We start from the raw sequence: 22,001 nt of genomic DNA, 5'->3' as shown, positions 1-22,001 counted from the left end.
TACAATGGTGGACGCACATAATGCGTGTGTGTGTGTGTTGGTCATAGTGGAATTGGATTGAAGCTGCTTCTTGTCATGGATATTTACTGTTTGATTTCAGATATTTGAACAATAACACTGCAGTAAAACTACAAATGAAGATTAGCGCAAAGGTGGTCCATATGTATGTCCTCTGTGTGTGTGTGTGTGTGTGTGTCATTGGGATTCTGGACAGGTAAAGCCTGAGGTGAAGCCAGTAAAGATCACTATAAAAGTGAGTGTGTGTGTAGAGTGGTACAGTAAGTGAGCGAATGTCAGTACTACCACTCTGTTGGTACTCCTCAGCAGAAGGGCAAATGCTAAAATCAATAGGAGACATAATACATACCATCTGCTGTCAGCCGAGGGAGGCAGTTAGCAGCAGTTAGTGCAGTGTGTAAGGGTAATGGCCATATATTTCCAATAAATGTTATGGATCGGCTTCATTGACCAGGAATTAAAACTGTGCCAGATTGATTTCTTTCTGAGAACGTTTGTGGGATGTGAACAAGCAGCAGTGATCTCCCTACAGAAATGAATGGGAGTCCTAAGCCCTAAAATCCAGAAAAAAAACCCCATAAAGCTGCACTAGGCGTCTTCGCATGTTGGTGGCTCCAAATGGTGCGTTTGAAAAATGTGAACTTCACTACCCAGAATTCAACGCGACGTCCGTAAAGTGAACACAGCACGCTCATGGCCAGTCTGTGATCACTTTATACCAAAGATATAACATTGGTGAGTCCAGCTCTCTCTGGACGGAGACTACAGAATTTCATTTGGGTAAATGGGACAAATCTATGGCGTCTCAATTAGTGAAGATGGGACGCTCTTCTCTGTTGCAGCCCCGCCTTGTGATTTAGGCTAAGACAGGTGTATTTTTACATAAAAACATTGCCTAGTGCAGCTTTAAAGAAAAAAACACTCCCATGAATTTTTAGTGACTTTTCAGCCAAGAACTAAGCCTCATATGTGTATGTGAAGGTTTTTATGTAATTTGGTTTTGATGCAGTGTGGGAAGATTTAAACAAAAAGCAACAGCTCAGCTATGAGGGAAATACCACACACACATTCTGAGCCAAGTCACACATAAGGTAGACTTGCCTCGCCTTTATCAAATATAGAAACTGAATCAGTTATGTACCCAGTGTACCTGCGTATGTGTTTCAACATGACTCATTCTAGCCAGCTAATTCATCTCTTGGCTAATTTGGCCCTCTTGTCACTGTAGTACCATTCATTTCCTTCGTTTTCGGGCCTTAACTTCAGTCGTCGTGTCCTCTAAACATCACAGTCCAACTATTAATGTGCAATCTAGGCTCAAAGTCGATATTTAATATCCACTCTCAATACCGCTGTTGTGTTACATTCTTTTGTAGTGTCTTATTAATTGAATTCGGGGGAGGAGGGGCGAGTAAGGACACAGCAGGATGAAAAGGAAATGGTGCGGAAATACTGGAGAGGACACTTTTCATATGCGAACGTCCCAGGACACATCCAAGTGAACTCAGGGCTGGATAGAAAAATAACAAAGAGAGAGATGAATACACAGCGCTGAGATGAGATATTGAGTCATGGTCCGGAGGGGATGAGGGTAGAAAAAAATAGAAAATAAAATCACATTTACAATCACATTCTGTCACCTTTGTACATGCAGCAGGAGAAATAGCCCTTGTCGTGGAAAAGAGACGGAGCGCGGAGGGAAAAATGAGACGTGAAAGAGATTTTAAAATGTTCCACTTCCAGGCAAGGAGAGCAACTTCCTGGATCAGTGGCTGGCGACATCCCATCGGTCAGATGGAAGTAGGTCACATGGTCACTTGTGAGGTACACTTCTTCTCAATAAAAAATAAAAAATTCAACTGAAAACAAACAAACCAAACAAAAAGAAAAAGCATAAAACACAGGCCTAATGGTAAAGGGATTTTCAAAAGTCCAGTTGCTCCCATCAGTTGCTCCAAGAACGACTAAAATCATTTATCTTTCATGATCAATCAAGCAATCATCAACATTGTAAGTAAGGAGAGAAACACAGCGAGGAACAGTGGTTAAAAGCATCCGAGCTGAAAGCAAAGGACCCAGAATTGTTTCTATATCGTTTCTCCTCGAATAAAAACTACAGTATTATTGCAGATCTCAGCACTTGGTCGATTACTGTGGTACCGCCTACATATGGAAAGTACGGCGACTGTTCACCAATCGCATGCTGTGGTCACCTGGGGGAGGGGTGGGGGTGGGGGGTCATCGTCTGGTGCAGGGTGACAAGGCAAAAACAACCACAGATTGTCAAAAGAAAACAGAAGAGCTTGAGACAAAAGCCTCCCAGGATATGTGCACTCGATTACTCTTTCACAGGATTTCTACTCTCGTCGCCACCCTCTAGTGGAAGATCAGAGGAACAACAGTCTCCGGATTAAAAAACAAGTGCTTCTAGTGGTTTTGATACTAGAGGGGGGGGGGGGGGCTGGAGAGAGGCTTTACCAAACGACACTTCCTTCCTCCAACATGTGACTCGTATTGTGTCCATCGGCCACACGTCAAGAGTTGGAGGGCCGTGTCGCTGCTATGGCACGCATGCATGGTCATTGGCGTGTAGTGGAGGGGGGGTGGGGGTGGGGGGGGGGTTTAGGTGTAAATGATAGCATGTAGAGCCATTTGGGTATCGGTGTAGTGTTGAGATTAAATATGTACACCACTTTGTGCTTTTTAGGTACAGTCATTGTATAATATGACGTGTGCTTGTTGAAACTGGATGCGTCTAATTTTGCTGGTCCATGTCTGGCCAAGTCTCCAGTGTGATGGGTGTAAGTGTGTGTGTGTAAGTGTGTTTGGGAGTATTTAAGTTTGAGCGTATGCCTATCTCCAGTTTCCAGTGTTTTGTCTGTGTGTGTGTGTGTGTGTGTGTGCATGCCCAGTCTACAGAGTAATAACAGTCCCGTCCTCCTCCAGACTCCGCCTCTCCATCGCCCTGTCCGGCGACGGTGTAGTCGACGTAGCGACGGCGTTGCCGAGCGACCCGCTGCTGGCGCTGGCCGGCAGGGTCCCGTTGGCGTTGACGGAGAAGGTGGAGGTGGAGGAGGCGGCGGCGGTGCGGAGGTTGAGGTGCGGCTCGTAGCGCGGCAGCGAGGGCATGCTGTAGCTGGCGGAGGAGGCGGCGGCGGCGCGAGGGATGGGCTCCGCCTCGCCGCCCGCCTCGATCACCAGGTCCTCGTCGTCCTCGTCGCTCTCCAGCTCCTCCGGGTGGAAGTTCTGGATGATGTGCGACGGCGTGGAGGCCGCGGCGCCGACCCCGCCGGGCGAGTGGTAGCCGTAGTAGCTGGCTCCGCTGTCCGACGAGCGTCCTGAGCTACCGGACGCCGCCCCGCCGCCGCCGCCTCCTCCTCCGCTGCGAACGACGTTGTTCCGCTGGTTGGCGGGCTTGACGGTGACGATGAGGTTGTGGCTGTTGGCGATCATCATGTCCGTCACCTGGTCCAGAGACTTGCCGGCCACCTCGATGCCGTTCACCTCCAGCACCTCGTCGTTGACCGCCAGCAGGCCGGTGCTCTCCGCCAGGCCGCCGGGCACCATCCGGGAGATGAAGATGCCCGGGACTTTCTCCAGGCCCTGCGGCGTGACCCGGACGCTGGAGCCGTCGCGGATGTAGAAGCCCAGCGGCTTCTCCTGGCCGTGCTTGTAGAGGCGGACGCGCCGGTGCGTCTCCGGCAGGATGTCCACGTCGATGATGGAGGAGACGGGCCGGAAGTCCCGCGGGAGGCTGATGATGACCGGGGGCTTCTTCCGGTTGGCGTCGGGCCGCAGGAGAACCGCCGACAGCACCGTGTTCTTCTTCCTGGTCAGCGAGTCTGTGCCGAACGTCGAGTAGTCGGCTTCCTCTGCGCGTAGAAAGAGAGAGATAGAGGAAGAAGGGAGAAAGAAGAAGTAGAGAAGGGGAAGAGAGGAGAAAGAAATGGCACAGAGACAAAGAGGGGAGAGGGAGGCAGAGAGAAGGGAAGTGAGAGACAAAGAGGACATACATTATCAAACGCTGGTTAATTTCCCATAAGCATCACGCTGTGCTCATTAAACATAAAGTCATTTTTCAGGCTGACACTCTGTTGCATCATGTAGTTTTTGAGGGCGATGAATAATGATATGCAATGGAGCAACTGTGAGCCTGAGGCATCGCTGCAGGATGTCTACACTGAACACACAAAAGACGCTGATTCCCAGAACCCCCCTCAGGTTATATTGTTGCAAAATGCCACGCCGGCCGTGCGTTCAGACCCACATCTACTCCTTCATCAGCAGTCTCTTTGACATGCTGCCTCCCACAGATTAGCCTACATATGCTCCATATAGCCTGGCTGGTACATCTGGTGAGCAGGGTTGCTGCATTATAGATTTGATGAGCATATGGTTGGTGTCAAAGAACGTGCTTGTGAATCCTCGGTGCTCTTTCGCTTCATCAGCCCGGGATTCAAATTCGAGAAATATGTTCTCGCTCTGGGTCTTGATGGAATGAAAACATTACTAGACAACATTACTAGAAAACTCTATACTGAAGAGAGGAAAGATGAGAGACAGAGGGGGGCTGGCATGCAACAAAGGTCCGAGGACATTGTGGTTACATGGTATTCGCCTTTGCCAAATGAATCACCAGGACGCCTCGAAATACCGATCTTGGCTGTTATACACATTTCAAGGAGGAAGTGTGTAGAACAGCAAGCTACTATAGACTTTAACCCAATATGGCTGTTCTGAGCTCCAGATCATGGGCTGGCCAGGTGAGAGAGGGAAAAGCTGGACCTTGGCTCTCTAATAGTTAACCAATACAAGTAGCTAAACATTAACGTCAGCGTGACTTTGATTCTCGCATCCCCAAGCCGTCGCCAGCTCATTATTTTTTTTTATTTTACAACTTTACTGATCACGTTTAAAGCATGCCTAGGGTCAATGGCCTTTTAGTTCCCTATGAGGCAGAGCGCAGCCGGAGATGTTCACACCTCCTGACTTTCCTGAAGTCCAAAGCGGATGGAGTTTTGCCTCCAAGACTGTGGAGCACCCAGAAACAAAAAAACTAATTTTTATAGACTTGCTTTTATGTAGTGCGTTTGCCCACTTTTTTAATCTTCAACTGTTTCTGGGATTTTTATTTTTAACTCTTTTGACTTTTATCTCCTTTTCATGCATCTCACTATCCCTTGTTTTCATGCCTTTTTGTAAAGCACTTTGTAAACTCTGCTTTTAGATGAAAGTGCTCTATAAATAAAGTTATAGCAGTCTCACACTGCAAACTTCTCTCTCTCTTCCTCTCATCCTCTGAGTGTGTGCGCGCGCTTGTGTGTGTGTAATCTGGGAAAATATCCTCTCAGGTGGTTGATAAGGATTCCAGCTCTCAGGTTCTGACAGGTACGCACCCCCCCCCACTCCCCCATCCCTTCATCCCTAAAACCAAAACAAAGGATCAATTGTCCCGAGAAAGAGCGGCAGTCTCGCGTTTCAGTTCCCATGAGACGCAAGTCCAGTGTGTACATACTTACATCCTTGCCAGCCGTGACCTATAGGCCGACTCCACACGACAACAAAACATAGAAGCAGGACGTTAACCTGGGTCTTTGGGTTGTTATGCTAGCCTTGGTGTTTCATTTGACCAGATGTCTGCTTTCGACATTTCCACTGGTCCTGGCATTCACACACCAATCAAACCAGCCCAGTTTCCATTCCCACTGTTCTTTGTACGTCTTACTCTTGCCATGCACATAAACACTCATACTAATCCAAAGCCAAAAAAAAGGAGTATTACGCAAAAGTGTACACAGGTGGATGTTTCAAAGGACGTGCACAGACAAGTCTACGACGCTGGCACGAGGCTCGCTCTGACTGTGCAGTCATGCATAGCAGCGGGCGATGCTCCACGTCTCATTTCACTCTTTCTAGCCTTCTTTTCATTTAAACCATCCCTCCATCCCCGGCATATGAAAGGGCAGACCTGACAATAGAGTTATAGTTCGGGGGAGAGAATAGGACGGTCCCTTAGGGCCACTCACACACACACACACACACACACACACACACACACGTGCACACACACGGCAAACACATGCTGTTCCAGTAGCAAGCCGTACACAAACACGCACACTTCTGAATTTAATGCATAGGCCTACCTAACCACAATGCACTCACACAGCACATGTGAGCCATTACACATATGCATCAACATATGCAAGCCATCCATTAGGTTTATCTCTGGCTAGTGATGATGCCTGTGCCAAATGAAGAGGAGCACTGAGAAACACAATACCCTGAAAACCAATCGCTGCATTATAGCTCATTAGAGCACAGAAGCAAGGCTTTCGGTCTAATTAGCTACAAAGGCCTGTAGGCTAGCCACAATACAAACACACACACACATACACAGTTCCTCTTCTGTTTACATGCCACTGTTGTTCCTCTGCTTCCTCTTCTTTGATGCTTTAAAGACACACATAGAGGAAACATACCTTTCTTTTGCTCTTGATAGATAGTAGCTATATGGAGACACAAAGACACACTAAAATAGAGAGAAGTGCACACACACTCAAAGTGTGTGACCTTTCTCAAACTGCAGTTTTGCAGTCCCTAAGCGCCAACACTGGTGTATTGATTAAACCAATGGCGTGATAGTCAATACTGGCTAGCCTAGTAGTGAACACACTGAGTGCTTGTGGTCCATTAAGAGTCAATGGCCGACAACCCACTACCAGGCCATGAAATCATGTTCAAATTAAGTCAAATTAACCTCACCCTTTAGGTCAAATTGGTAATTTTCACTGGTTACATCTGACAAAGTGACCTAAGCATGCCAGCAGGTAAGTATAACAATTTAAGCCAATAATTTAACCTAGGTTATAGTCTAATGGTGGCAGCCCCAAAACATCCATCCCTGAATACAGTATAGCCTTAAGGTCATCCAAACCTTTATTTAGTCTGCTGTGATGCTATTCAAGGGAAGATCCCTCGTTGTGTGTGTGTGTGTGTGTGTGTGGGTTTGCATGTGCGCAGCATATAACTTGGCTTTTATTCCCCTATTGCTGTGTAAATACATGACACATGGCTGAAGAATGCTGCGGACAGAGAGAGCGTGTATGTATGCTGTTGGTTCGGCTAATGATTAATTGAAACAATCGGAGGTCAACTGTGTGGGAACTGGAAGGAAAAATGCAGTTGTATAATGCCAAGATTTGAGTGAATATTCATTACAAGGCCTTGTGTAAACCAGTGAATTTAGGGCCAGTTTGATAGATACAGATTAATCCAAGCCTGCAATTTTGAATGGAGAACTTCTAGCAGTGTACTCTTCTACCAGGGTTTTCCTACTATTTCTTAGGAAAAGGATTTATGCATTTCTTCTACCATACTTCAGTATGACAAATCATGAATAAAAACATAATTTGCAGCTGTACACTTGCTACGGCTCTGTACAGGTTGGGTATTCAAACTATGCAGTGGCTGCTTTGATTTCCCACACTTTGAATGGAGTCAGTGAGGAGAGAAGGGGAAATACAGGCCGAGAGGAGAGAGGGAAACGAAGCAGTGGAGGGGAAAATGACAACCCAACACACAACTTCACAAGTGAGGACACACCAAGGCATGCTTGGTCATTCTCTTTCTGTAGTATGTAACGCACGCACACACACACACACACACACACACACACACACACACACACACACACACACACACACACACACACACACACACACACACACACACACACACACACACACACACACACACACACACACACACACACACACACACAAACAGGGTGAGTGACTAATGCATCTCCATCCCCACAGGGTTGCATCGAAGGCAAGGGCTCTCCTCTCCGCCTCACTCCACTCTAAGACAACTCTGCCCAAGGAAAGGGAACCACTTGTGCCAACTGACATGTATTAGTATAACGCATCCTCTCTCTCAGTAATCTATTCTTTATGCACTCTGGATGCACCGTCCTCCAAATTTAGATTTGGCCTTTAAATGAGCCAGTCTTAAAGGATCAGAGACTATGTGGAATGTGCAGGCAGATAAAGCAAGCCATGGATGGTGACACCATTATCTTTGAAAATGACACTGTCTAATTACTTCCCTCTACCCAAAGAATATTCTTAATTATGTATGCTTTTACTGGCAGAAAATTCTTTTGTAATTCTTCTTCTCTACAAACTGAACAACCGGAAAACATTCCTGTGACTTGGTCAGGCAGTATTAAAGTAACTAACGATACAGAATGAGTGTATCCTAAGGAAGAGGAGTGTGCATCGTAGATGAGGTTCAGGCTCCACTGGTAACATAATGATCCCTGACGACAGCGACAACGATGACACCAACAATCCATTACTTCCTGGTACTTGTCCCGGGCGCAGTGTCAGCGAAATCTGATACCACGGCCAGGTGACACAACACCATCAGGAAGGAGGTGTATGTCATTTGTAAGCACTACCACCACCACTGCTACTACTACTGCTACTGTTACTACTACTACTACATTATATTACATTTTGGGCATTTAGCAGATGCTAAATGCTAACTCAGAGTGACTTACAATGAATGCAACAGTAGAATAAGCTTCAATTCATTGGTCACCAAAATTACAAGCAACCATAAATAAAGAGTGTAAAGGTCAGGGCCTTGTTGCCCCTACATGATTCTTGTCACCACAGAATGGTCATGTAAGAACAAAGTGCGAGGAAAGGAAATAGAATTACAGTTTTTTTTTTAAAGACAGCAAGTAGAGTGAGTGGAGAGAATCATGTAGTGCTACTACTACTGTTGCTGCTGCTGCTGCTACTGCTACTACGAACATTACTACTATTACTAATACGACTACTATTAATGCTAATACTACTACTACTACCACCACAGCTCTACTTCTACTGCTTCTACTACTACTACTACAACTGCCAAGATTACAATTACTGACTGAGTGTTCCGAACAAATCCAAAGGAGATGGAAATATTCAGCAACACAGAATTAGTGATAGCCTAATATACAAAGGAGCCAGTACTACTCTTGCTGCTACATAAGTGGGACTCAAGCTAAATTAAACCAGCCTACAGTATCCAAACACAACATAGGTCTCATTAAGAAAAAAGAAACCCAAACACCATGAAGAAAAAGATGAGAGGTTGAAGGTTGTGGTGTTCTGGAAACAGTCAGGTTTGTTGACGACAAGCCCGGATATTCACCACACAGTCGGTGCCATGGTGTTCCAGACACAGAACGATAGAGGAGGGAGGGAGGGAGGGGGCGAGTGTGTGTGTGTGTGTGCATGTGAACTCACATGTGTGAATGAGAAAGACCAGGGGTGGTGTAAAGTAGGGAAAGACATAGGAGAGGAGAGACAGAAAGAGAAACAGGAGACAGAGGGGAGAAGAACAGATAGGAAAAGAAAGACAGGAAATATAGGCAGGAGAGAGAAAGACAGAAAGAGAGACAGAGATCATGACTGGGGATAGGGGAGTCAAGGAGAGGAGAAGAAAGGAGAGGAGAGGAGGGGGTGAACAAAAAGAAACATTCAAAGGAGTAAATTCCCGGAGGGTTACTATTCCTGGTGTGGTGAGCATACCTCCCTGGCACAGCCTAGATAAAAAGTGCCTTAATGCTGCTGATAAGAGAAGAAGAGAGAAGTGGAGGGAGGGAGGGAAGGAGGAAGGTGGAGAATGAAGGTTAAATGGAGTGTGTGTGAGAGGAAGGGAAGGAATAGGGACAGTGTGAAAGAGAGAATCAGACTACAGCATGCTAAGATAAGGTCTTTGGGGAGGCGAGATGCTGCACTGTGGAGACCTGCAGAGGTTTGAGGCAAGCTGGAGCAAAGACAAAGCCTTGATGTAATGGAGATGACAATCTGAGGAATTACTTATTAAATCCATAATTCAAGAAGACTCTGGTCATGAACATTAGACTGGCTTCTAGTCATCCTAATATCATCTTGTTCATGAATTCTCTATTACCCTCATCAATCCTGCTTTATTACCCTGTCTTGACAAGAGCCATTCCTCAAATAATAGACTACACTATACTGTAGGAAAAAAAACTTTAATGTAGCCTTATAGTTTACATTACTTACTCTTGGGCTTCATACAGAATACATGAATTTTGTGTGCCAGATTACACGCATGCACAATATTTGTGTGTGAGTGTTTGCATCTTGTCACTGCAGTATGAAGCAATTCCATCAATTTCTTTTCTGCTGACATAGCCACCTCTCTCCTTCCTGCAATGCCTCCTCGCCCTCCCGTTTTCCTCCCCTGTGCCCTTCACTCCCTTCTCCCTCCTTCACTCTGGACCGTCTCTCAGTCCGTTCCTGCCTTTGGGCACTTCTCCACCTCTGTCTGTCCCTCTTGGTCTTGCAGTCTCTCCTCTCTGCCTGTGTTTTCCTTCTGCAGTCTTTCCCTCTAGCTCTCTTCTACAGGTTCGGCCGGGATGTTCCCTCTGTCTGTGTTGCTCTGATCTCTTAAGCTACTGCTGCTACTACAGGGACATCCAGTGTACTGATAGATGGCCTGGGGCTGGGCAGGAGGCTGGTCCTTCGAGGCCGGTGTTAGGACACTGGATGTAGCAGTGTGTGTTTCTGGAACTAAGGGCTTGTCTAGGCTTGGGAACAAGGCCAAAGGCATGTCTGGGCCTGGGTACCAGGCTGTGACTGGATGACTGGGACTGAGACTGGGAGGGGGAGTGAGACTGGGGTTAGGCATGGAGCTGGTGAGGGGCTGAGACATGCGGCTGAGAGTGAGCATGAGGCAAGAGGGCTGGGCTGGTGATGGGGGGGCTATGGATGGTGCTAGAACTCGGCCTGGGCCTAAGTGTGCTGACTCCAGCAGGAGAAGGATGAGCAGGTGGACTTGGGGGAGGCTGGAGAGGTGGAAGTGGGGGAGGTCAGAGGGGAAGAAGGGAGGGAGGAGCAGTTGCGTGGGTTGGTGAGCCTCAGGTCTAGCCGCACAACCCTGTCACTCATGCGTCTGAATAAAGATTTTACTGTGGAGGGAGCAGCAGGCGGACTCTGAGCTTCTGTCTCTGTCCTGCCCTCAGCATCTGGCTCTGGAAGACAACACAGCCAACCTGCAGTCAGATCCAGATCTTAGACTCAGACAACCTTCATATTACCAAGATTATCTTTTAGTCTGCTGCATTGTAGCTAAAGGTTTTTTCTAACATTATGAATATTTGAGAAAATGTATTCTAAGGTCTATTCAGGATAAATGAGTACAGATAGTCCCACGTAAATTTAAAAGGCCAGGGTAAATATCATATAATTAAGCCTAGGGTTTTTCAGAACCTTTGTCAAAGTATCCTGATCTTAAAGCAATTTGCTTGACAGAAAAAACACAAAATTTGTAGTGTACACTCATTCAAAGACTTCAATTCATAATGGACATAATGGAGACCTTTAAACTTCATTCATTTTGTGTATTTTGTGTTAATTACAGTAGTAGAGACCCCAGAATAGAGATAGAGAGTGTCAAGAGGAATCAAACCAAGTACAAACAGTGACAGTAGTCAGGCAACAGTGTTTGGGAGCTGCATGTCAGAGCCTGCTGACTATGGTGCGCTGCTAGCCAGGGTAAATACACTGGAATGGCATACTGAAAGAAATCCACAGATAAGCATATCAGTTATCACGCTTCATATCAAGATCGTTGCAACGCCAAGCCCAGAGGATGGAAAGATCTTTTTTTTTTTTCAAAATTCAGCAAGAAAATCTGTCTAGTTTCATGCCATCCCTTTAACTACGGACCAAGACCTAGAATTGGCCATCGCCATGTTTTCCACTGGGTCTACACATGACATGGGTGGTGATAAGAAACACAAAAAACTCTCAACAACCTCTGATTTAGCCCATCATACGCTCTCTCACTTGGTCCCCACCTGACACATTCTCTGTACACTCCCTCTCATTCCTCGCTGACTTGGTCCAAAGTACAGCTCCACCACCTTTTCCCTCCGTTCACACCCCCCTCTTTCTTGTTTTCCCTGACTCTTTCCATTGGTCAAGAGTCCACTTTCTCCCTCTCTTTCTCAGTTTTCCCACTGCCTCACCCTCCCCTTCACCTCTCCCCCTCTCTCTCCCTCCGTCTGTGTTGGTCCAAAGTGCCATTTCTCCCTCCATCTTTCTCTTCTACTCCCTCATTTGTTTCCCTGCTTTTTCAGCTCTGTTCGTCCAGTTTCCTTCCCTCCCTCCGTCCTCCGTCTCTCTCCCCTCTCATCTCTCCCAGCCAACTCTGAGCTGAAGAATTTTGACAGACTCTATAACGGAGGGTCTGGACTCCTGCCTCCTCCCTCCCGTTCTGCTGGGTCTCCCTCTCTCCCCATTTCCATCCGTGCCTCCCTCCCTCCATCTTCTCACAGCCGGCCCCCGCGAGTCCAGCCAGGTTTCAGAGGGTAGATGAAGGCTTTGGGCTTGCCAGGCTGTGCCTTCTCCTTTCTTTATGTCTTTGAAATGTTCTCCCGTTCCCCGCTTCTCTTCCTGCGTATCTCTGTCTCCCCCACTCTCTCGCTTGTTCTCCCCCTCTCTCTCCCCCTTGTTGATCCAGCCAGGCTCTCTGGTGGAGGGTCCAGTCTGGCCTGCTGTCCTGTCTAATCTAGCCAGCAGAGGTGATCACAGGCTGGCCACATTCCACCCAACCAGATCCCTCCCCTCCCTACCTCCCTCCTCCATCTCTCCCTCTCTCGCTTTCTTTCTCTCTTCCTCCTCCAGCTCCCGCCCTCCCCGGCTAGGGCCTCACTCTGCATTCCTCCCTCACTAATACTATTCCCACTATCCTCCTCTCACTCTCTCTCTTTCTCTCTCTCTCTCTCTCTCTCTCTCATTGCATTCCTACCACACTTGCACTGCTCCCTCTCCTTTCTCCACATCTCTCATTACACGCCTTGCCTAAACAATGCCTTATACATTCCTCCCTCTCTAATACTATTTACTCTCTTTTTTCCTCCCCCTTTCATCCCTCCATCTCTCTTATTAAACCTAGGATATGTACCTACTCCATGCATTCCTCTATCTTCCATCTATGAATCCTACCACCGTTCACTCACTCATTACGTAGAGTATCTCGGGGTTCATATGCTCCGAAAAATTAATTCATGCTACCTGGAAAAGTGAAAAAGGGGCATGTTTTGAAATTTGAGGTTAGAAGTGCTCCTTGGGGAAAAATGTCACTCACTTTACCCACGACCGCTTTGTCTCTCTCTCTTTCATCCCATCTCTCCCCACCATTCAAATCCCTCCTTCGTTCCATGTTGTGGCGTCCTCACTCACTGTGACTTCTTGTGCTTTGTCTCTCTTTCATCCAATCTCTCTCTCCAGCACACCTTTTTCCTTATTTCATCCATCTCTCTGTGACTCTCACACAAAGACGTCATGGCACATTCTCACACTCTCTCCATCTCTCTGACTATGTATCTCTCTCTCTTTCATTACTTTGCAGCCTCAGTACATTGCTCAGTCTCCTCCATCACCCTCAGCCCCACTGCTGTTATCCTGCTCTGCTGCTTGCTCTACAGGGCGGCTAGACTTTGTCTGTGCTGTACTTTCACACTGTACATTTTCTATTCTCTGACTGGATGACTCATGCACTGGTTACTAATTACTCAGGCAGTCCCTGCTGGGATACACACATACATACACAAACACACACATTCCTCTCCTTCTCCCTCTCCCTACCTTTCCCTCTGCCTCTCTTGTGAAGAGTTATGAGCCATTCAGGACTGAAACTGTGCGAACAACGACCAACGTCACCAGTCCAGCCAAACACACCCACACCCTGGGAGTTGCCTGAAAAGCTGCTACCACCAGATGGATGGAGACCTGGGAACCACATGTGTGTGTGTGTGTGTGTGTGTGTGTGTGTGTGTGTGTGCATATATACATGGAATGTTCTGGATGACTGATATAGACAAACATGAAGTCACTCACACCCAGGGAAATCTCATCTGACAACCATGTTTACAGCCAATCAGACAAACATAAACCTGGGTGTGTCCCACCCGGTGCCAGTATGTTTAAGAGTGAAACCAACTGATAGGAAGAGAAACAATATTCTTCCACAGGACTACATGAAGCTAGCATGAGGTTTTTTTTTTTTGGTTTTTTTTTTAAATGGGAGTGCGAAGACCTGCAGGAGCAGCAACTGCCAAAAACCTACCGATACAACATTATGATGATGGGCCACAACACAATTCTATTCCAAGTTTTTGTAATCCAATACAATGCTGTGTGATCAACTAAGCACTGTGATCCAACACTACAATGTATTATGATAAATTATTTCTTCTCAGAAAACTGAAATAAGATCCCTAAGGGCAACACAATGTCAAAATCAGATATTAATCAATTAGGCTACTACATAAAATTCAAGGCCATTAACACTTTCAGGCTGTCTTTCAAGGACCATTTTTTGTTTGGTTTTCATTTTCAGCAACATAATGGTGAAGAATATCTAGGTTACATCAAACTACAAGCGACAATTTCACTGACTGTTAGCAAGACGCCAGCCACGTCTTGACCCTGTTGGCAAAAGCTACTCTTTTGCCATTTTGTTTTTTATGCTTTGTTTTATTTCTATGTGTTTGATTTTGTTGCATACTTTATTATTGCATCATTTTGTTTTGTGACTGATTGTTGATTAGTCAGATCTAGGTTGAGGATGATGAAGGGCTATATAAATAAATTTGGCTTGACTTAACTTTGTTAGCATCTAGGACAGCAGTCATTGATATGAGCCCGATGATGGGGGATTGTTATTTTAAAAACGAAAAACACGGACATTACTCAGCTGACCGTTTCCCTTCTTCAGCTGACTGGTGACCACAACGTTCCCAAGTTACACTGAGCTTAGCAAAAACAGACTGGATTTGTGTAATGAGAACCTTTCAGAGGGACGGACCAGGAAACAGCCTACTGTTAACGACTCTCATCTATCAGCGAATCATGATGTGCTAGCTGGCCTCTCAGTAAGGACACTTCCCTGATTATGATGATGACTCAGTCAAAACAAGGGTCTAAACTCTCTGTGCTGTGCTGTTCTTGTATTGACTGATATGCCAATATTCCCAGAAACGCAGTGAAATAATCAGCTTTTAGAGATTTCTGTGGCCGCCAATATAGGCCAGCTTCTTTTTTCATTTGCAGAAGGAATTATTTGTATTGAGTGTTAACAAAAGACAGTTGTATCAGAATACAAGACTCTATATGACAACTGAGTTCAGCTGTAGACCAGACGGTTTGTGTTGTATTCAAGTCTCCCAGCATGCTTTGCAGCTCCCATCAGCCCTAAAGAACCTCCAGAGCCGTTAATCCACCTATGAACGGGCCTCTTCAGCGCTGCCATGGCAACAAGTAAACAGCAGCCACCTCACTGCTGGCTCAACAGTCATCCACACATTGTTCAAGAGAGCGGGGTCACCCTGTGTGTTTTTGTATGTGTGTGTGTTTAAGAAATAAAAAAAAGACTGTGTGAAACTATGACACAGGCCGAGTCCGGTAGTCCCTCTTTGACACACATCCACACACACAAGCACATACAAACAAACCCACAGACATACACACACGTACGAACACTCACCCCATTTTCAGCATTGAACAATACTACATTATTGGCTGGGCAGTGATGTAGCATTGATGCAGAAACAACAACAATGTGGGCATTATTCAACAACCAGACCACAACAATGCAACAACGGACGGACACTCATGGCCCAACATCCATGAGTCCTCCTTTCATGAATCCTCTATCCACCCATCTATCCATCTGCACACTACTGAATGGATAAAACCCACAGAGCAAGTAGTCTAGGCTATATGTAGCCTAGATTCAGTCTTCCAGACAAATAAATGCACAGTGCCAAAAATAACCTCATGTGATGTGCCAGGACTGAACTGTGTCGAGACTGGAGACACTTTCTTTTCTACACAAACAGACACACAAATCATGTCAACTGAAACTGTCAGTCAGCGAGTTGTTTATAAGTACTGAAAACTGAGTGTTGTTTTTATTCATTATAAGCACATTTCCCCAGAATCAGTATAATAAGACTAAGTAAGAACAAACATTGGCCGAGGCTGCTGCCCTGTCTGAACTCCTGCTATGCTCTTATGTAATAATGACCGCTCACATCCAACCATTGAGCACCTAAGACATTTACACAATCACTCAGTCACAGTCTAAAGGGACACGGCAGTCTAAAAGGAGGCAAGAGTAGCCGGTTCGAGACTGAAACTCCAGAAACCAACCAGAAAAATGGTTGGAGAAATGAACAGAAGATACACTGTGGTACCCTTGAAAGAAGGACTTAACCCCAAACTGCTTTTTTTAGTGGAGTTAGGTGTGATTGCATGTGACCCTCCCTCTCTACTGTGCTGTTGCTGTAAACATGAACATGTTCTTTGTTAACTTGCCTGGTTAAACAAGGGTTTCTTAAAAAAGAAGAGAGGGCCTGGCCTGGAGTCATTTGCATTAATGCCACCACAAAGACAAACAAGGCCATCAAGGGCTTACTCATTATTCATATGCCTCAATTTCTTCAAAACGTCACTGTCATTCTCGGTCTTTTTCAAATCATGTTGCTAAGAGAGAACATTTGTAAGCTGAAAGATACAGTACTTTCTAGATAAACAAATAGTGCACTGCATCCTGTGTTAAAAACATTTTGATTTGGCCCTTGGCCTGACAAACCTCACTTGGCACTGTTGTGGAAAAGTGGAGTTATTAACTCAGCCATCACTATAGATAATAACAGTGTGTCTGCAGATAGATAATAAATGGTATATAAGCTGCCAATTTGCTACATCCGCATACTGCAGGGCTTTTTAAGCTGGCACCAACTGGTCCCACTGCTGAGCAGTTTGGTAAGCGGGGGTGGGCAGATCGGGAGGGCAATTAGGGACTGAGGGCAACGGGGTCTGCAGGGGGTTGTGGCTGCTTTCTTGTTTGTGTGTGTGTGTGTGTGTGTGTGTGTGTGTGTTTTCTGTGTGTACAAGGCAATGTGTGTGCGAGTACCTGATTGTCTCAGTATGTGCGATGCCTGCCTGCATCAGTGTGTGTGTGTGTGTGTGTGAGCAGCAGTGAGCCCAGCGTGGGGCTAGTGTCTGGAGCGTGTAATTGAAACACGGTCCCACGCGGCGCTACACAGTGACCCCACTAATCTCCTCCTGACAAAGTGGCTTAGCTTCTATAGGGTCATATGGCACAGCTAGACAGCTTAAACACAACAGAGCGCACCGCCTGGCCCACAGACCCTGTGTCCTCCCTGCATTCAACAGGTTGGACTCAGCACCTCATTAGCCAGAATGATGCTGGAACTCCAAAACAAGAATGAAGTCAAGATTCAGGACCAAGAGTCTAACAGCCTCCCAAATGAAAATAATGCAATAGAAAAAGGTTCATGCACATCCCAAAACACGAGTAAACAACAACTAGCATACTATACTGTCAGCAGCAACAACTCCTACTACAACTAACTCTCCCCTCCCCCAGCCCATCAAAACATTACAAAAATTGCCTGTGATGCTGCAACGGCAGGGCAATAATTATAACAGAGGCAGTGAGGAAGCAAGAAAATAGTATTGTGTACACACACTGTAAGTGTAACTGTGAAAACATGCAAGTGTTGACAGCCCTCTCCTCATTTTCTAAGACTGTCTGTCAATCGCACAGTAAACACACACTCCCATGATGGGCCAGCTGTGCCTGCCACTGCTGTCCAAAAAAAAATAGACACCCTAATTGAACCAGTACCCCCTGGGCAGTTGATAAATGATGATCAGAGAGTAAAACAATCACTATGGTAGTTACCCAACTGTACATAACAAGGAGCATTCTGCTCACTGTTTTGCTGCTCCCAAAATGTCAGATACGACAAAGATCATGTTTGGCTGAAACGTTATATTGTCACCAGTCTATTTTATGAAACATAAGTTGGGAGCAATCATTCCTTCCTTTTTACACCGAGTTTTTTGTTTTGTCCAGCTCTTGTGAGGAGGTTTTAGATGTGTGTAAAACCTCTCCTTTCTTTGTAACACAACTCTGCCCCTCTGCAAGGTCTTTGACCTTCAGTCACTCAGGTCAGAAGCAGGACGCCAAAGGAACTTAGCTAGAACGCAGGGTTGTTTGAGTAGTTTGTTTGCAACGACAGCTCAATGTGGACAAAACACATGGGTGATATGTAGCCAAACAAATTCACAAGGCAAAGTGATGCTGTGGGTTTAGGTCTTTCATAACTACGTTCTTAGGCTTGTTGTCCATCTAGGAAGAATATACAACATGAAGGTTAATAACAACATAGCTTTCCTGTACAGCAGCCTATCCTATATTTCTATGCTGTCTCCAGACCGCCACAACAACAGAGAACAAGTACAGATTCTGTATAGTCCCACGGCACCTAAACAGAAATGGAGGTGATGACGCAACCGGAAAGAAGGGGAAGGCAGCCACCATTTAAGGAGACTCCCCATTAACAAATAGTGCTAAAATTCACATTTTCAGTCCCCTCTCAACCATCATAACCTTTTCTTATATCCTGACAATAACAAATTTTCACTGAATTGAAACAAGACTCTTAGACTCTGTGCGGTTCCAGTGAAACCCCACCAATGTGGAAAACACCTATTGTTTGTATTTGCATGAAAAGGTAACTTTGACTTATCAAACCAGTAGGAACTAGGTCTCTTTGTTCAAGTACGTTACTTCCTCTGTGCTTACCTTTCCTCTGCAGGAACAGCCTGAGCAGCGGGCTGGCAGTGGAGATGGCCTTGTGATAGTTGTCATCGTTGTTGATGGGTAGCAGGTCGCCGTGCACGTCGGCGTAGCCCACCAGCAGCTCCACGTTGGGGATGCGATGCACATGCTGAAGGAGGCCGTAGAACTCATCGAAACGACCCGGCTTCGACCGGTCCAGGGAGAACCGACGGAACTCCGCCCCAAACTGGGAGGGGACACACACACAAACACATGTGAATACAATCATACAAACACACACAAACACAATCATATACACACACACAGGCATGAGAGAGATGAACACAGCTTGGTACAAGTAGATAAACACAGAAAAAGACAGAAAAAGAAAAAATATAGAGCCACAGACATAGTGAGACAGTTAAGATGCAGTAAATAGCCTACGTTCGCAATGTGTGCACACGATATGAAGATTTGTGGTTGTGATAGGCATAGACTGTTGTGGTAGCCTAAATAATTTCAAAACCACTGTGAAGAAGAGGCTGCCATCCATGTGGACTAGCTGACACAGCATATGTGATGAATTATAAATGTAGACTGTGTGCAGTATGCGTGTGTGTGTGTGTGTGTGTGTGCGTGGGTGGTGGGGGGGTGTATCTGTGTACTTGTGGATGCAGTATGTTCTAGACTAAACAGTGCGGTCTAATCAAGCCTCACAGAATGTTTGGTATGCAGTTGTGGGCATGTGTATGTTGTGTCTTCATCACACACACACACACACCCAGCCTCAAATACGCATTGCTGGCTTATGAATACTGCAATAATCAATGTGGTCTGCGCGTGTGGTCTGACAACTGCTGAATCAATCGCTGCAGATGCCTAATCTTAATGAGGCAGGCAACTGTGGGGCTGACACTGAGAGCAATGTCACTTTGGTGTTGATGAGAAGTACCAAGTGTTGTGGTTACTGTTGCCCAGCACTGAAGAGATGATCTACAATTCATTGCCAAACTAGAAGCTCATCACCTCAAACATTAGTGCAAAGCAGAATTACTTTAACTATTGGCTGAGAAGCCAATGGGGTCACAGGCCTGTTTTTGGCACGTCCCCAAATGACAAGAGGACAAAATATGGTTAAATGACCCTGGGTTACTCAACTTGAGTCCAGGCTGAAACAAGTTTACGATTTCTTGGTGTATAAATGATCATTTTTAACCCCAACTGAAGAGGCAAGTGACACCAACAGGGATGTCATCTTTTCTGTCAAGAAGTGCGGTTCTAAAAAAGAAAGATCCACTAGCTTCACTGGTAAATTGCATTTAAACAGCAGCAAAATGTGCCCTGAAGCTTAGCCAGTCCCATTTCTCAGCATGTCTATGTAATCATGCCACGGGCAAGAGGCGGGCAGTCTGTCGCGAAAGGAGCCACGATAATGAGCCTGTCATGGGCCTTGTGACACCTGTACGTGCATAGGAGAACAACATGCCTAGCAGCTATCAACACATCAAGACCGGCAAATTTCCATAGCATCTACCAAGTTATGTAAACTTGCCATGGGGCTAAGCTGAAACTGAAAACTAGAGTCAAACTTTGAGTCAACACGAGCAGAAGGGCAGCCGCGAAGGAGGTTGTGACAGGTGTTACTGGCTTACTGACAATTATCTACCTTCAAACTTATTATCAAACGATAAGATAAACGCAACACCCACATGACATGGCATGGCATATTTCACCTTTTAAAATATGGCCAGCTATCGGCTAGCTAGCCACAGTAAAACAGGTAGGTTTAACGTTTTGTTAGCTAACTAAGCTCCAGCTTGTACGGACGCAGTAATTTGTGCGACATCATAACTTGCTACCAAGCCACTTAGCAGGCTAATTTAGCCCGAGCAAGTACCAAGGGAAGAGTTTAGACAACAAAACAGAAAACAGTGAGTAACAGGACAGGTAAACTGACAAAAAAAATCCCTCAGGCACCTTGCTCTTCACCTCCACGGCACTCAGAGAACGGTTGCTCGGCACTCGGTGGTTTTTGTTCATGTTTCGCTAGCAGCGGGACCGCCGCCACAGCACACACACTCGCCCTGCTGCTGCCGCTGAGTGTATCCCAACAATGTAGGTATCCACAGTTATTATTCCAGTTATACAGGCAGTCCCACGGTATGTCGACGTCCCACAGTTTGCGTTGTCCCCCCTTGTCCCTCCAAGAATGCGACAACGCCTGCCAACCAGCCTAGTTAGTCTGTAAACTTATCTCCTCTCATACTTGCCACTGCCAGTACAGCTACCACTACTGTGCGTATACCGCCTCTCTCTCCTCTCCGGTCAGCTTCTGCCTATGTCTCTCTCCCCCTCTCTCTCTCCCCCTCTGTGCCTTGGCTTGAGTGCTGGCGACGCGAGGCTTCAAAATTGCACACGAGACTTCAAAATAAGAGACTATCTCGTTCTCTCTCTTTCACTCGACACTTCAAAATAAGAGCCCCCTCTCCCCGCCACCACCAATGAATGTCCTATTCAAAATAGCTATACATTCTTTCATGTGCTAACCTCTAGCGAGTGAAATAATAGTGGAATTTAAATAATCCTCATATCTCTGGGGACCCTGAAGAACCTATTCAAGGTCCCCTGGAGGTCCCGGCCGGGACCCCACTTTGGGAACTATGGCCCTGAATGAGTACTTGAAACTATTTACAATAACCTACTAGCCTGTGAATGAGAAAGATCAGACAGAAAAAATATCATTACATTTAATGTACAACACAGAAAACGATATTTTTGGCCAGCAAACCAACACAGTCGTCCCACTAGTGTCAGAATAAAGTAAACCTCAATATTCATTATCATAATTAGGATATCAATAATTATGATAAGATCGTTATGTCACATTTGTTATAATTAGCTCTTGCACATTATCCTAATAGCCTACAAAATGCGAAAACTGCTGCAATAAATTCAGTTTGGCATTTATGACATATCATTAGTGGTTCCATTTGCATACTGTTTACACATGATGTGGGGTATAAATATTTTAAATAAGTTGTTATGATGTCAGATGAGTACATAAAATTGATGTTGGTAGTAAGGGGGAGTGTCAGCTGAATGCACGGTGTTTCTTGTTGTATAGTGACACCTTCTGGCCAATAGCCATACACTGCTGCTGGCTACCTGCCCAGTGTATAAGCTTTATGCACTTCAGATATACAGTCTATATTAAGACAGAAATTATTGGCTACCATTATAGGCAGTGATGCAGCGGAACATAAAAAGGTTTGTAAATTATAACAGTCAGTGAT

At 45.7% G+C, this 22,001-nt stretch overlaps 1 protein-coding gene across 1 annotated transcript; it reads right to left on the bottom strand.

Moving 5' to 3' along the window:
• Window positions 1-2,931: 2,931 nt before the first annotated feature.
• Window positions 2,932-20,973, bottom strand: pard6b (par-6 partitioning defective 6 homolog beta (C. elegans)). Its single transcript, XM_071539975.1, has 3 exons — window positions 20,686-20,973; window positions 18,733-18,955; window positions 2,932-3,890 (listed from the first exon to the last, which is right to left on the bottom strand). The coding sequence occupies exons 1-3, from the start codon at window positions 20,746-20,748 to the stop codon at window positions 2,932-2,934; spliced, it is 1,245 nt and encodes a 414-aa protein (XP_071396076.1). The 5' UTR covers window positions 20,749-20,973.
• Window positions 20,974-22,001: the final 1,028 nt, after the last annotated feature.

Source organism: Centroberyx affinis, unplaced genomic scaffold, assembly GCF_046629955.1.
Source record: "Centroberyx affinis isolate AG114_WGS23_722 - 3 ecotype Tasmania unplaced genomic scaffold, CSIRO-AGI_Caff_v1 ptg003537l_1, whole genome shotgun sequence".
Classification (NCBI taxonomy): Eukaryota; Metazoa; Chordata; class Actinopteri; order Beryciformes; family Berycidae; genus Centroberyx; species Centroberyx affinis.
Note: the sequence above shows the minus strand (reverse complement) of the source record. Positions and strands in the feature narration are given on the sequence as shown.

Coding starts and splice junctions, on each gene's coding strand:
- pard6b (XM_071539975.1), bottom strand. CDS start 20,748: ATGAACAAAAACCACCGAGTGCCGAGCAACCGTTCTCTGAGTGCCGTG. Junction 18,956..20,685: donor CCGTGGAGGTGAAGAGCAAG/GTGCCTGAGGGA, acceptor GTCCCCTCCCAG/TTTGGGGCGGAGTTCCGTCG. Junction 3,891..18,732: donor GCTGTTCCTGCAGAGGAAAG/GTAAGCACAGAG, acceptor TTCTACGCGCAG/AGGAAGCCGACTACTCGACG.